General features: G+C 31.0%; 3 protein-coding genes across 4 annotated transcripts; all 3 read right to left on the bottom strand.

The window, feature by feature from the left end:
* Nucleotides 1–162: 162 nt before the first annotated feature.
* Nucleotides 163–1,884, bottom strand: LOC104723977 (uncharacterized). Its single transcript, XM_010442408.3, has 5 exons — nucleotides 1,640–1,884; nucleotides 1,140–1,253; nucleotides 855–1,050; nucleotides 703–722; nucleotides 163–427 (listed from the first exon to the last, which is right to left on the bottom strand). Exons 2-5 carry the CDS (start codon nucleotides 1,235–1,237, stop codon nucleotides 397–399), a joined length of 345 nt encoding a protein of 114 aa, XP_010440710.1. The 5' UTR covers nucleotides 1,238–1,253; nucleotides 1,640–1,884; the 3' UTR covers nucleotides 163–396.
* Nucleotides 1,885–8,052: 6,168 nt separating this feature from the next.
* Nucleotides 8,053–8,770, bottom strand: LOC104724006 (biogenesis of lysosome-related organelles complex 1 subunit 2). Its single transcript, XM_010442460.3, has 2 exons — nucleotides 8,522–8,770; nucleotides 8,053–8,426 (listed from the first exon to the last, which is right to left on the bottom strand). Exons 1-2 carry the CDS (start codon nucleotides 8,603–8,605, stop codon nucleotides 8,133–8,135), a joined length of 378 nt encoding a protein of 125 aa, XP_010440762.2. The 5' UTR covers nucleotides 8,606–8,770; the 3' UTR covers nucleotides 8,053–8,132.
* A 307-nt stretch (nucleotides 8,771–9,077) lies between these two features.
* Nucleotides 9,078–13,266, bottom strand: LOC104724015 (peptide-N(4)-(N-acetyl-beta-glucosaminyl)asparagine amidase). 2 transcript variants are annotated; one of them, XM_010442471.3, is made up of 16 exons: nucleotides 12,935–13,266; nucleotides 12,668–12,835; nucleotides 12,465–12,563; nucleotides 12,271–12,357; nucleotides 12,083–12,165; nucleotides 11,722–11,835; nucleotides 11,516–11,570; nucleotides 11,348–11,434; nucleotides 11,207–11,262; nucleotides 11,054–11,113; nucleotides 10,878–10,965; nucleotides 10,016–10,771; nucleotides 9,868–9,928; nucleotides 9,678–9,780; nucleotides 9,464–9,598; nucleotides 9,078–9,324 (listed from the first exon to the last, which is right to left on the bottom strand). In XM_010442471.3, exons 1-16 carry the CDS (start codon nucleotides 13,064–13,066, stop codon nucleotides 9,240–9,242), a joined length of 2,169 nt encoding a protein of 722 aa, XP_010440773.2. In that variant the 5' UTR covers nucleotides 13,067–13,266; the 3' UTR covers nucleotides 9,078–9,239. The 2 variants fall into 2 exon arrangements, with proteins under 2 accessions (XP_010440773.2, XP_087340822.1); XM_087484696.1 differs by lacking the exons at nucleotides 9,078–9,324; nucleotides 9,464–9,598 and having other exon boundaries at nucleotides 9,674–9,780; nucleotides 12,935–13,191.
* Between the last annotated feature and the right edge of the window lie 23 nt (nucleotides 13,267–13,289).

The raw sequence follows: 13,289 nt of genomic DNA on the forward strand, positions 1-13,289 counted from the left end.
CAATCAATCCCCATTGCATTGCCCATAGAAGAGCTTCAAACTTGACTGAGAGTGTGTCATAATTATTTTTATGGATTAACTTATCTCAGTAGGCATCTTCCGGTATACTTAAAACATGCAAGTGAACAAAAGAAAAAAGAAAACAATGGAAACATTGAAAACTGGAGGAAAGTGTAAAAATACTTGAAACTGTTCAATCTAAAAGGTTTTCATAGTTGATGTGATCTCAAGTAACTTTAAAACAAAAACAAAAAAAGTAATACGAACTCATATTCTGTTGTTTAAAAAGGGAACCAGAGAAACATTGTCCAATCTATCCAGTTACTTGAAGAGGCTGCAAACCCGAACTCACTCTTGTGTGTTATTTCACCATCTTCATTTGCTGCTGAAGTTCCCTCAGAATATGTGCACCAAGTCATATGCAAATCTACTCCAACATTAAGGAAACCAACTTGGACAAAGAGAGGCAAGAGAGAACTATTTTCGAGTGCACATAAACTTTTTCTCTATACGAAGTTACCGTGTTTACTAAACCAAAAAGGCCATTTCTAGGTTAATCACATGTTTCTAGGAAGTTATCTATTATTACCTACATCATATCATACCATAGATATTCTTTCATAAAGCTACTCAAACCTTCAATTTACTTTTTCAAATTTTCATATTATAAGTGTGACAACCAGATGTTGAGATTAAGGATACGTCCAGAACAGTACAAACGACTGCAAAAAAGAGAAAACAACACCACAAGTATTATGAGCATAACAGGTTGATAAGCACATAAAAATAGTTGAATCTAAGGATTGTATCTGGAAAGCAACAAACAATGTAAGAAAAAGGAAATGATGGCATACCATAAGGCCACCAAGAAAGCCATCAAAAAGGACCCGATTCAACGAATCAAAGTACAAGTCAGCTGAGAATCCTGCCTTAGCCATGAGCCCAACTGATGTGATCAACATCACAACAAAGTAAAATACAAAACCAGTCAAGCCATTGAATCCAATTATTCCTGCAAGGACACCAGCTATGATAGACAGAAACGTCCGGCTGCAAAAACAAGACAAAATTAGGGACGACGAGAACGATCATCTTTTCAAGGAAAACAAAAGAGAGATATATAGTATAGAATCACAGACCTGTTCTGTATGACTTTCAAATTGTTCTGCAAATTCTCAGCACTGAAGGTTGGGATGTCACTCATGAGATCCTTTGATCTCTTCTCAGATGAACCCATTTAAGATAGCAAAAATCTGAAACAACATAAATTTCAAATCTTTACACTGGAATTTACATTACAGAAAAAAGAAAAAGGGACGAACTTGGACACCATGGAGTACATGTTAGATTGGAAACCCTAAAAAGTATTGATTTTGAAGCAAATTCCACAGAAACACATCAGGGTTTTTTTACTTTGATTCAATGATTCCATAACTGGGTTTTTGCTACGTAAATACGAATCCTAAATTGTAAGACTTTACACGATGATATCATAAGTAGTCTAGGTAAGATTCCTACAAGAGAGTGGGAGGAGCAACTATGGTTGATCTGATCTGGTTTTGTCGATCTCTTGAAGTCAATTCCGATCTACTTTGAGATCTATAAACAAACATTGGAAAAGGATTTGAAGAAGGCTTACAATTTAGAAACAATAGCAGGCGAGAGATAGACCGAAGCAGCTTGCGTGGTACTTGAGAGGAACTAATGGAGAGGATGAGCCAATTTGAGAGAGACAGAACAATCAGACGAGAATTCGTAAATCTCTCTCTCAAATTCTCTAAACCCAATCAGATCTTTTTAACAAAAAAAAAAAATATATAAACCGGAAAATTGAACCGGAACCAAACGATAAACTGAATTGTCCACTATTTAATCCAAAACTAGGTACACCACAGACCAATTATTTAATTTTATTTATAATGATGTTGATTTTAACGGTATTTAATTTAGTAATAAAAATTTATATTTTTTAATTTTTAGTATTTTTTATATTTAAGCGGTGAAATAATTATTCTTAAAGTATTATAATTTTATCAGGATAAAACACTAAAATTATAAAATATAACTGTTTCTATAATGTATAATTAATCAAAATAATATTTTGTATTTATTTAAAATAATACTATTATTGTTTTGTTTAATATATAATTATTTAATTTAACTGATTGTTTAATTTTAGTGTATACAGTACAGTTTAATGATGAGAATTTGTTAAAAATGCCCCTTTTGATATACCCCTTTTCAAAAATACCCTCTTTTCTGGCCATTTTTATTTATGTCCTCTTTTAATTTTTAATGACCATTTTACCCTTAGACAAAATTATTTTATTCAATAAAAAGAAAAACAAAATTTTCCCGCCAAAAAATTTCCGACATATTTTCCCGCCAAAATTTTTTTTTGTCAAAAAACTTTTGATAAAAAATTTCGAAAAAAAAAATTTTCCCGCCAAAAAAAATTTACAAGGTTTTTAAAAGGTTTTATAAGGTTTCTACCTTATAAAAGCCTTATAAACACCTTGTAAAGGCTTTTACAAGATTTTTTAAAGAGTTTTAAAAGATTTTTTAAACAACTTGTAAACGCTTTTACAAGATTTTTAAAAGGTTTTTAAAAGGTTTTAAAAGGTTTTTAAAAGGTTTTTAAAAGGTTTTCAAATGGTTTTTTAAAGGATTTTTAAAAGGTTTTTAAACACCTTCTAAACCCTTTTACAATGTTTTTAAAAACCTTGTAAAAGTTTTTATAAAATTTTTAAAAGGTTTTTAAACACCTTTTAAATGGTTTTAAAAAGTTTTTAAAAGCGTTTACAAGGTGTTTAAAAACCTTTTAAAGCATTTACAAGCTTTTTAAAAGCATTTACAAGGTTTTTAAAAGCGTTTACAATGTGTTTAAAAACCTTTTAAAAACATTGTAAACGCTTTTAAAAGTTTTTTAAAAGCATTTACAAGGTTTTTAAAAGGTATAAATTTCAATATTTTTGGCGGGAAAATTTTTCGATTTTGGCGGGAAATTTTTTTTTTTGGCGGGGAAAAATTTTCGATTTTGGCGTGAAAAAAAATTTTGGCGGGAAATTTTTTTGGCGGGAAAATATTTTCGATTTTGATGACTGTACATTCTTGCTGTCACTCAAAAAGGGTAATTTGGTCATTTTGTATATAAAGAGGGGTAGTTTTAAAAATGGTCAACATGAAGGGGTATTTTTAAAAAGAGATATGGAAAAAGGGGCATTTTTGAGAATGCCCCTTTAATGATTGATTTTTTTATTTTTTATTTTATTTTGGGATACATATATAGAAAACAAATTTGCTATTAATAAAGAATTTAGGTAAAATTAATTAGTTTCTATAAAAAATTCGATTTTGTCAATTTACCATATTTTACTTATTGTTTTTAGTGCAATTTTATAGGGACTAAAATTTTAAATAAACAATATTACAAGGGTAAAACCCAAAATATACTTCAAATATATATATATATATATATAGATTAACAAAAACTCCAACTATGCTAGTATAAAATTGCTTGATTATGAAACAGAACATAATTACATTGTCACAATTTTTGACGAGAAAAAAGCTTATTTCGACTAGGTTTTAATAAAAACTATAGTCAAGACTAAATTTCTGATTCGTATTTTTCAGTAATTTATGTATTTCACCGATGTATTTTTTTCTAAACAAATAGACAGAAAAAAAAAATAGATTGTTGCTTTGGTTTTATATAGTTCAGTTTAGTTTTAGTATGTTTAACAGAGAAAACAAACATAACTCATCTTCGTTACTTGTTAGATAAACATCCATTTAGTGAACGCTGCGACTATTTCCAGCGACTACAACAAAGACAAAATTACAACCTTGAAAAAAATCTGTCGCTAAAAATGGACGCTGGAAATCTGTTACAGTTGTAGAAGATGAACGGAGGAGACGTATTTCAGTCGCTGCTTTTTTTAGCGATAGCAAAATCAATCGCAGCGTCCTCCATAATCAACATTAATAATAATCTCCACATTCTTTCCCCCCCAAATAAGTTTATTTTCCCTTGTTATTTGTTGTCGCTAGATATGGTCGCAGCGATCATCTGCCGAACAGGCCACTAAACTAGTTAGAAAATGTAAGGAATAACAAAAGAAATCGATTCGAAATATTTAGCATACTGCTTTAAATATCGCTTTTACAGAGTCATCAATCAAACTCATAAACTAAAATAAAAATAAAAATAAAATATCAGCTCAAATATTTAGACAAAACAACTAGCAAAGTTTTACAAAAAGTATGTTTAAGGTTGTTTAGTGGACATCCTAAGAAAATTGTGCTTTGGTTTGAAACCAAGCTAAACCAAACTGTTTGTGTTGAGAAAAAACTTAACCCAACGGTTTGGGCATGGATTGAAGTTTTGTTACTCACTCACTCCTACTTGCTACAAGCCTACAATTAGTAGCCACCACCACTGATGGTTTGGTACTTTGGTTCAGATCGATACTGATTTAGGACATTTCCAACCCATTTATTCATTTTTGACTCTAAATAACTTCGTTTTGGAGATGGTTTTGCTCCAACCTAATTCTCCATATTTGACTCCAAAAGAGAATATTCTTAAAATATTCTAAGAATATTCTTAAAAAATTCTTAAAATATTCTTAGAATATTCTTAGAATATTCTTCTTATATCTTATTATTAATTTATATAATGATCCTTTATTTTGTTAAAATTACAAATTTGACCATATTATTTTATTTTTAGCAAAAAAAAAAAAATTTAGCATATTATTTATATTTAAAATTTATTATTAAACAATCTATACTATTAAATGGGGAGTACACTTAGGGATAAAATAAAAACAAAAAATATGACATATATCCATGTTGCCAAACAGACCAACTTGCTTACATAATTAAAGAAAAAAAAAATTTCTAAAACAATGGTAACAATTATTAAAGAAATAAATGATTAATTCTTTCATAATTGGTTATAATACTTAGATTTTGGATCTTATTTTGGATATGGGTATATAACTAATTTCGAATATATGAAGTTTTTCAAAAAAAATTCTAAATTAAATATTAAACATTTATAATTTTCTAAAAACAGTTAGTAATGTGTTATATTCATTCAAAATATTCCAGTATTTTAGGAAACAATATTAACTATAAAAGATGCATTCCTATATTTTATGAATTTATATTAATTACAAATAAAAAATAAAATTTCCTAAAACAATGGTAACAATTATTAAAGAAATAAATGATTAACTATTTCATAATTGGTTATAATACTTAGATTTTGGATCCTATTTTGGATATGGGTATATAACTAATTTCGAATATATAAAGTTTTTCAAAAAGTTTTCTAAATTAAATATTAAACATTTATAATTTTCTAAAAACAGTTAGTAATGTGTTATATTCATTCAAAATATTCCAGTATTTTAGGAAACAATATTAACTATAAAAGATGCATTCCTATATTTTATGAATTTATATTAATTACAAATAAAAAATTCAAAAATTTGACATACCGTCACTAGAAAAAAAATTATAGCCAATAAGATTACAAAATGACAATTTTAAATATTACAAAATGACAATCTTGAATTTTATATAGTTCTTAGAATTTTATAAAATAATAAGAGATTTTTGCAATTAATAAAACTTATCATTTAACAAGATTTCCATAACAATTGTATCTAATTAATTTCGAATAGTAATATGAAAATAACTTAACTTTAATTTAAACAGATGATTTATTTTATGTATGTGTCTCTGTATTAAAGTTTGCATATATGCATATACCTTGCTAACATCTACTATATTCTTTTTTTAGTTCACTAATACTATGTTCTATGTCCTGTTTATCATTTGTTATTCTTACGAATTGTTAAATTTATAATTTTTTGTCGTGTACATAAGCCTATACAAATCAAGATTTTTTTTCATACATTTTTTATCTAGAGATTGTATATAAAGAAGGATTGTGGTATGAACAGGTGTTCATCCAATTGACATAGCATCTACAAAACAAGGAAATTACATTTGATTGCTTAATAGAAGTCCACATTTTTTATATGAACCCGATAAGTTACAAAATACTATATTAGTGTTTGTTTTCTTCAGTTTTATATAGATTTATTTAAGTAAACACTATAGAAAATTCTTATTAGGGCATCTAGTTGAGCCTTGCATTAACATTATCAATTCACTTTGGAAACCAACAAATAAAAGTATAATTTAATCTTCAATGACTGTATTGTAAATTTATAATCAGCTGTATGTATTAAATTATATTATTTTCTTATTTTTCAAATATATGATGTGAACAGTCTTTATTAAAATGACACTATAAGCGTTATGTATATGGAAAAGAAAACAAACAACACACATGGCAGTAAAATTTTATAATATGAATACCTTGAAATTTGTTTTTAAGTCATCATTATCTTTAAAAAGTCTATAAAATTTAAAAAACAAGACTACTCCGAAAAATACCACATGAGATTAGAAAATTTAGATAACAACATTCAATTTTTAAATTGTTAATAATTTTGGTAAGGGTTAATTTAAGAACATATATTTTGTAGAATTCAGCTATTTTTGGATTTTAAAAAACAGATAATCTTTTTAAAAATATAAAGAAAGTTTGTATAATTTCGATTAATTTTGTAAAAGTTAAATAATCAAATGTAAAACATGGATATCCCGTTAGAAGCTTTCTCTTTTTTTTTTTGACAACCAAATACGGATATTCTTTTTCCGATCTCTTATCCGCTGGACTAATATAAATATTGTCTAACAAATAATAATTAAAAAAATATTATATAACAAAAATTTATATTTGGTGGACACAGAATGTCCAAAATATACATGCCTATGTTCCTCATTTATAACTTATCTTTAACAATGAACCATATAATATATAATAAGAATAAAGAAGTCAATTAATTTTGTAATATTTTTATTATAACATATGATATAAATATACTATGAATTATATTTATATTTATGTTTGTTCTATAAGGGAGTTTGAGAATGTATGGTTTGAGAATGTATGTTTTCGATCGAAAATAAAAATTGGTCCCATATTCGGAATGTTCCATATTGAAAATGTTTTCTTTTATGCAACGGAAATTTGAGAACGGATGTAGGACATGATGGAACATGATAAAATGGAAAGAGAATTACGTCCACCCCTAAATATTCGTATTTGTCTCCAACGGGTTTTCATCATTGTTAGTGGTTATATATTTGATTTGATAGTTCACTAATTTAATAGAATCTAACCAACCATTTATCTGATTTAGTTTGTTGTCAGTCCAACCATTATGTTGTTTCGAATTTTAAAATATTGGTGAACTCATTATTATTTTAAATTTTCAAAAATTAATTAACTAACAAAAAAATTAAACTAAAATCTCAATTAGTATGAGTTTGATTATGAATACTAAAATAAATTAGTTTATAAACATAACCCCGCACGTACGTGCGGGTCCGAACCTAGTATTACATTACATAACATTCATCAATTATTAGTATTTGTTGTATTAAGTTGTTTTTGATCTTCAATTTAAGTTATATTATGTGTTTTAAATTTTATTGGTAGTAATGTTATTTTGTACTTTTGTTTGTATTGTCTATTTTCTATGTTATATATGTTAACTGTTAAATTTTAAAATTATTATTTTATAAGTTTAAATAGAAAATAATAATATTTAACTGTATTTAGATATAAAATATAAATTTATATAAATTTAAGGGATTAATTTGCAAATAAAAAATCTCAACTCCAAAATAGAGAAATGAATTAAAAATCTCCAAATATAGAGACAAATATAGAGATCTCCATTTTGGAAATAGAAATGGAAATAGAGTGGGGTTGGAAAAGATTTTTCTTTGGAGGTAGAAATGGAGATGGGTTGGAGTTGGTCTAACTTAGTAAAACAAGTTTAGTTCAGATTGATTAATGAAATCTCTCATATATTTAATTAATATCTTTGTTAAACTTAACATAATGGAGACAAAATCTATCTAGCTAGCTTCAATTTTAGCTAAATGCCTAAATCCAAATACGTTCGAATCTCAGTAACATACCACAAACGATGACAAAGTATTGTTGTTACAAATGGTTGGTGCTAAATTGAATCAAATCAATCTGTAACAACAGAGTCATTAGAGCGACGATGAGGATGACGATACTCAGTTCGAATTTTGGACTCGAGAACAGAGACATATCGATCTAGGACAGAGATCACAGCTTCAAACTCGGACACTTGTTTCTCGATTGCGTCAATTTGTCCGACAAACTCATCAAAGCCACCACTTTTTGATTTCATCTGCTCCGCGAAAACCCTCAGCCCGGCTGCCACGTCACCGAGATCATCGTACTCCGACGCAACTCTCAGATTCATCTTCTCCAATAAATCCAGATGGTTGTTCGTTCCCTGTTTTTTTTAATCCAATTCCAAATTTTGTTTCAGATCTGTTTTCTTAAAAAATTGATCAAAAAACAAAAAAGCTGAAAAAAAGTTAAGTTGACCTGGAGCTCGGATTTGACCATGGTTGATACACTTGTGAAGAGGTTTTGTAGCGATTCAGCTAGATCATCACGCGATTCCGCCATTGTTAGCAGAGAGAGAGAGATACAACAATCGGAATACACAAATAAATGATGAGTCTTCTGTTGTTGTTTTTTTTAGTTATATGACCTTTCATTGAATTAATTGTTTACTTTGATTTATAATTGATATTTTTTTGTTTTTTTTTGTGGTTTTGATTTGATTGTTTCATGTGTTAATTCGAATTTGTTAGAAATTATAGGATATAATTCAGCAAAATGTCGTAATATTTTCTTGAATATTATTATTTTCCTTAAAAAAGAAAAAAAAAACATTTTTGAGATTACAAAAATCACAAAGCTTCCACAAATAGTTCGCAAATTTATGAATAAAATGATTGCAAAGTTTTCGGTTCACAGTTTAGAATTCACTGAGAATAGTTACAAAAATTAGTACCAAATGAAAGCTTTTGGTACTGAGGTAATTTTGTTAACCTGACCAATAACGCTACTTAAAGAGACATCAAACACACAACAATTGGTCTCATGAAGTTACATGTTATAACTTATAACCATAACAATAGCTTTCACATGCACATTATACAACAAAAGGCCAATTTGCAGAGGAGTGAAGACAAACAATTTGATGTTTATGGTATTATAAATACACAAAAAGTACATTTGATATGCATCCTTGATTTTACGGGTGGCTTCTGTACAGATCGATGCTCCCTAGTTGTAGTCTTGAGGTCGAATTCACGTCTCTAACACTAAGAAACCGGAACCTGCAATATACACATTAGATCATGACATTTGGAAAAAAGAAAAGCAAATGGGACTGTCAAAAACTCGATTCAAAACACATTTGTGATTATATGACTCTCACAACCAAGTCGTTGATCAGGGAAAAGTTCTTTAACATACCTGAAAAGATTTGCTTGGAATCCAGGTGTTGTTATTTTGTAGGACTTGCGTTGGAACCTCTCCTCGAATACCTGACAAGTTTGCTTGTCCAAAACACACCATGTCGGTCCACCATCGTTGCTTCCTTCAAGAACCCTGGGTGAGGCAACAAACAGTGTTGTTAAAGCATCAATTGTGTATGTTTAGACTTTGAATAATAGGAAAAAGACATTACCAATCTTTGGGGTCTCTCTCTGGGGCATCGTTAGCAGACATGAGCTCGTATGCTATGAGTTGGTGCATCTGGTTGTAGAGTGTTTTGTACACGATCCAACAGCCTGTAAGAGGAGCGATTGAGATTGGTATATCGTATCATAACATGTACTAACAAATATCAAATTTTGAATCAGGCTTTATTTCATTACCTTTTGCACCATTTGGTTCTTCCCATTTGGACTCTTGGATTCCATCAAAAGCTGCAGTTGCCTGAGGCATTGAGGCATGCTATTTAGGAACAACCACAATGCGTTTAACTAATGGTAAGATGAGAGTTGTAGTTAGTGTACTACTTACAATGCCAGCAGGAAGCTCTTCACCACTTGCGAGAACAGAACCAGAGCATACCCTGTTTTGTTTCACAAGTGGAAAAGAAAGTGAATCTTTGTTCAAATTTTGGCATTTGCTGAGGTCAGTAACCAGTTCCTTTAAAGCGTCCAATGCAACTGGCAATGCTAAAGCAGTTTTTGTGGGTTTCCCGTCCAAGCATAGTATGACACTTTTCTCATCTGTGTCTAGTTTCTCGCTCTTTAAAGAAACAGCGAGAAGCAAACCACCCAGTGCATGCAGGAACGAACTTAAGCTATCTAAATCTAAAGTCAAGCGAGCCTTCCTTGTTTTGTACGGCGCATTTTTCAGATCATCTAGGACTTGCTTGATCATCTTAAGTACCTCAACTGCTCTTGCTACAGGTAAGCCGTCGTCAACTAACTGAGTCAGGATAGGCAGAAACGAGTCATAAATGTTGGTCACATGGTCATCAACGCATTTGCGAACTGGGCAAGAGGAAGAGCTGACAGAGGAATTTTCATCTGAACCAAATTCTGATCTCTGAATGCGCCATTCCCTGTCACCACTTTGCCTTCCAGGTAAAGAAACTGAGGCATCATCTGGGGAATACAGATTTCTCTCAAGTTCTTCCTGCTCATGTCTGTCTCGGGTTTCAAGCTTAGGTAAAGATTGGTACATTAAGCTATTTCGTCGTTCCCTTGTCAGGGTTCGAACAACATCTTGCAAAGATGATTCAGTTGTGAGAGCTCTTCTAGATAAAACCTAAAAGTGGAAAAATGAACAGCAAGACCATGAGTGATGAATGTAAATCCTGTTCCAGATACTTAGTCAAACAGACAGAACATTCAATGTTTTCGTGTAGCATTACCTCATGCCATTTCTTTGTATATCGTTTAGTAACATCACAAACCCCATCCTTGGAAATCGCAATAACATAATTCAATTTCTTATTCCATCTACAAGGCAGAGACTTTGTGAGAATACGGCATATATTTCCATTATGAAGATTGTCAATGTAGAACATGAAAAGCAACAAAATCTTACCCTTTCTCATATAACATAGGTTTGTCATACACTCCTTCACAAGGGTCAAGATGGATCCATCTGCAAAAAGACAAAAACGGCACAAATTGCTTCACAGTTGTAAGATCCTACAAAGGAAACCAATTAGACATTTGTTTGACTCATGAAGTTTACCTCTCCATCGACTGAGAGAAGCATTCTGTCCAGACGTGATCTGTGAAGTCCAGTATCTGTAAAATGAATACAAATATTACATAACAAAAGAAAAAAACTAAAACTTTTGCAGGAAGTGACAATGTTAGTTAGCAGGATTACCAAACGAGAATCATAGCCAAACGAGCGGCAGTATAGCGTAAAGCAGTTTGCCCACTCTCCACAACGACCTCTCTTTGTTTCTACAAGCTGCACGAACAGGGAAGAAAAATAGAACCTGTCAATGAAGTCAAGAACATATATCTTCCAATGTACAAACTGATTAGTTACCTTTAGAGGGTCGTTGTACCGAGGGAAACGAGTAATTGTTGGACACATGGTACAGCTGTATAAGTTATAGTCAAATGATAATACGTCAATTAAATTTAACGACAGAAAATACGAGTAACTATTGCTCTCAATCTAATACACATGCTAGCATGTTACATTTCCTGCACAAAAGAAACTATACAGAAGTACATAGTAATTTTACGTACCGATATAATTCAACTCGATTGGCTCCATAAGCAAGCTCTGAGGTAAGTGGGTCACCCATCCCCTGGCCTATGGTTTTGTTAGCACAAAAGTCACAAGGAGGTTCATTGACCCATCTGCATTATCACCCAGTAAAACAACTTAGGAAAAGAGGTTCTTTAAAACTACTGTGCCAATATATATTCTTGAAAGTAAATATGCTACACAGAGAAAATAAATAACAGAACAATCCAGCGTAAAAATGATATAAACTCCCATCAAATATCTCTATAATGTAACTTATAATATCGATTTGGGCTCCAAATACGAACTAACGATTGAGAAGTCTTAAAAGACAAAGGAAAAGGGAGCTTAGGGGAAAACCTGAAGGATCTTTTGAACCAGAAAAGTAGCTGAAGCAGGAAAGCATCGTCCTTTTCATTTTTCGATGGCTCAAAATTCCCCTCCTAAGTGTTTGTTAGAAGCTTGAATCAGTTAAAAGTCTCTCACATAAAGATCAATATCAGAAATTATTTAGTTTCTGTTAATCGGTGAATATAATAAACTCAAACCTTGGCAAGAGAAACCAATGCTTTCTCCTCGAGCTCGTCTTTAGGAACAGTCTTTCGAGCAGCTTCTTGACGGACTGGATCTTCATACTGAACACAAATACACAAAAATAATTACAATCAATACATCAAACCAAAAAAACACACAAAAACTGGAAATCATAAATCAAAGAATCTTAAGTGTATCATCATCACACCATGAGAACTTGGCTGACATAAGGCCTAACTCTCCCTTCGAACCCACCGTTATCTCGTGCTGCAACAAACTGCTGAAACATCATCGCATCTTCTTCAGCCTGTAAAACCAAGAAACACACAAACAAATCAAAACAGGTTTCATCATCATCATTATCATCAAATCAATTCATAAATATTCCCATGAAGTAATAAAAAAAAAAACCTGCAACATTCGAGCCAATTCTTCATCTGATTTCACCATTTCCGCATCTGAAGTCTCAACAGAACCTTCTCCTCCTCCTCCTCCAATTGAGAGCAATCGAAGTTTATCGGATATAGAAGCGAGATCAGACTCATCTGATACCAATCGATCATCATCTTCCACAACGATCTATATATATCAACCAATTTGATCACCAATATCATCAAAAGATTCCTTTAACAAAAAAAGCAGAAGAAGAAGAAGAAGAAGAAGAAGAGGAAGAGTTACCTTTTGTTCTTCAGGAGGAACCAAAGTGAGAGAGAAGATTTGAAATCGTAAGACCTCAAGGCCATCTTCAGTGTCGTAGTCGACATCGAAGCTCGAATCTTCGTGGCGTACGACAAACCTTCGAGCCACCATTTTTTTCTCAGATTATGGAGAATTCCAAATTGATCGATTCCTCTTTTTAACAAGTCTTGGAGTACAGAAACAGAGTCTTGAAGAAACAAGAACGAGAAAACTTATTCCGGTTTTGTTCTTATTTCTGAAAACCATGTTTGGTACGATTTGATTTTATGGTCTAAAGTCTAAACCATGTTTGGTTCATCACCTCATTGTTTAACCTCTCCTCTGAACATGACTA

The sequence above is a fragment of the Camelina sativa genome, chromosome 2 (assembly GCF_030686135.1).
Source record: "Camelina sativa cultivar CO46 ecotype springtype chromosome 2, ASM3068613v1".
NCBI classification, from domain to species: Eukaryota; Viridiplantae; Streptophyta; class Magnoliopsida; order Brassicales; family Brassicaceae; genus Camelina; species Camelina sativa.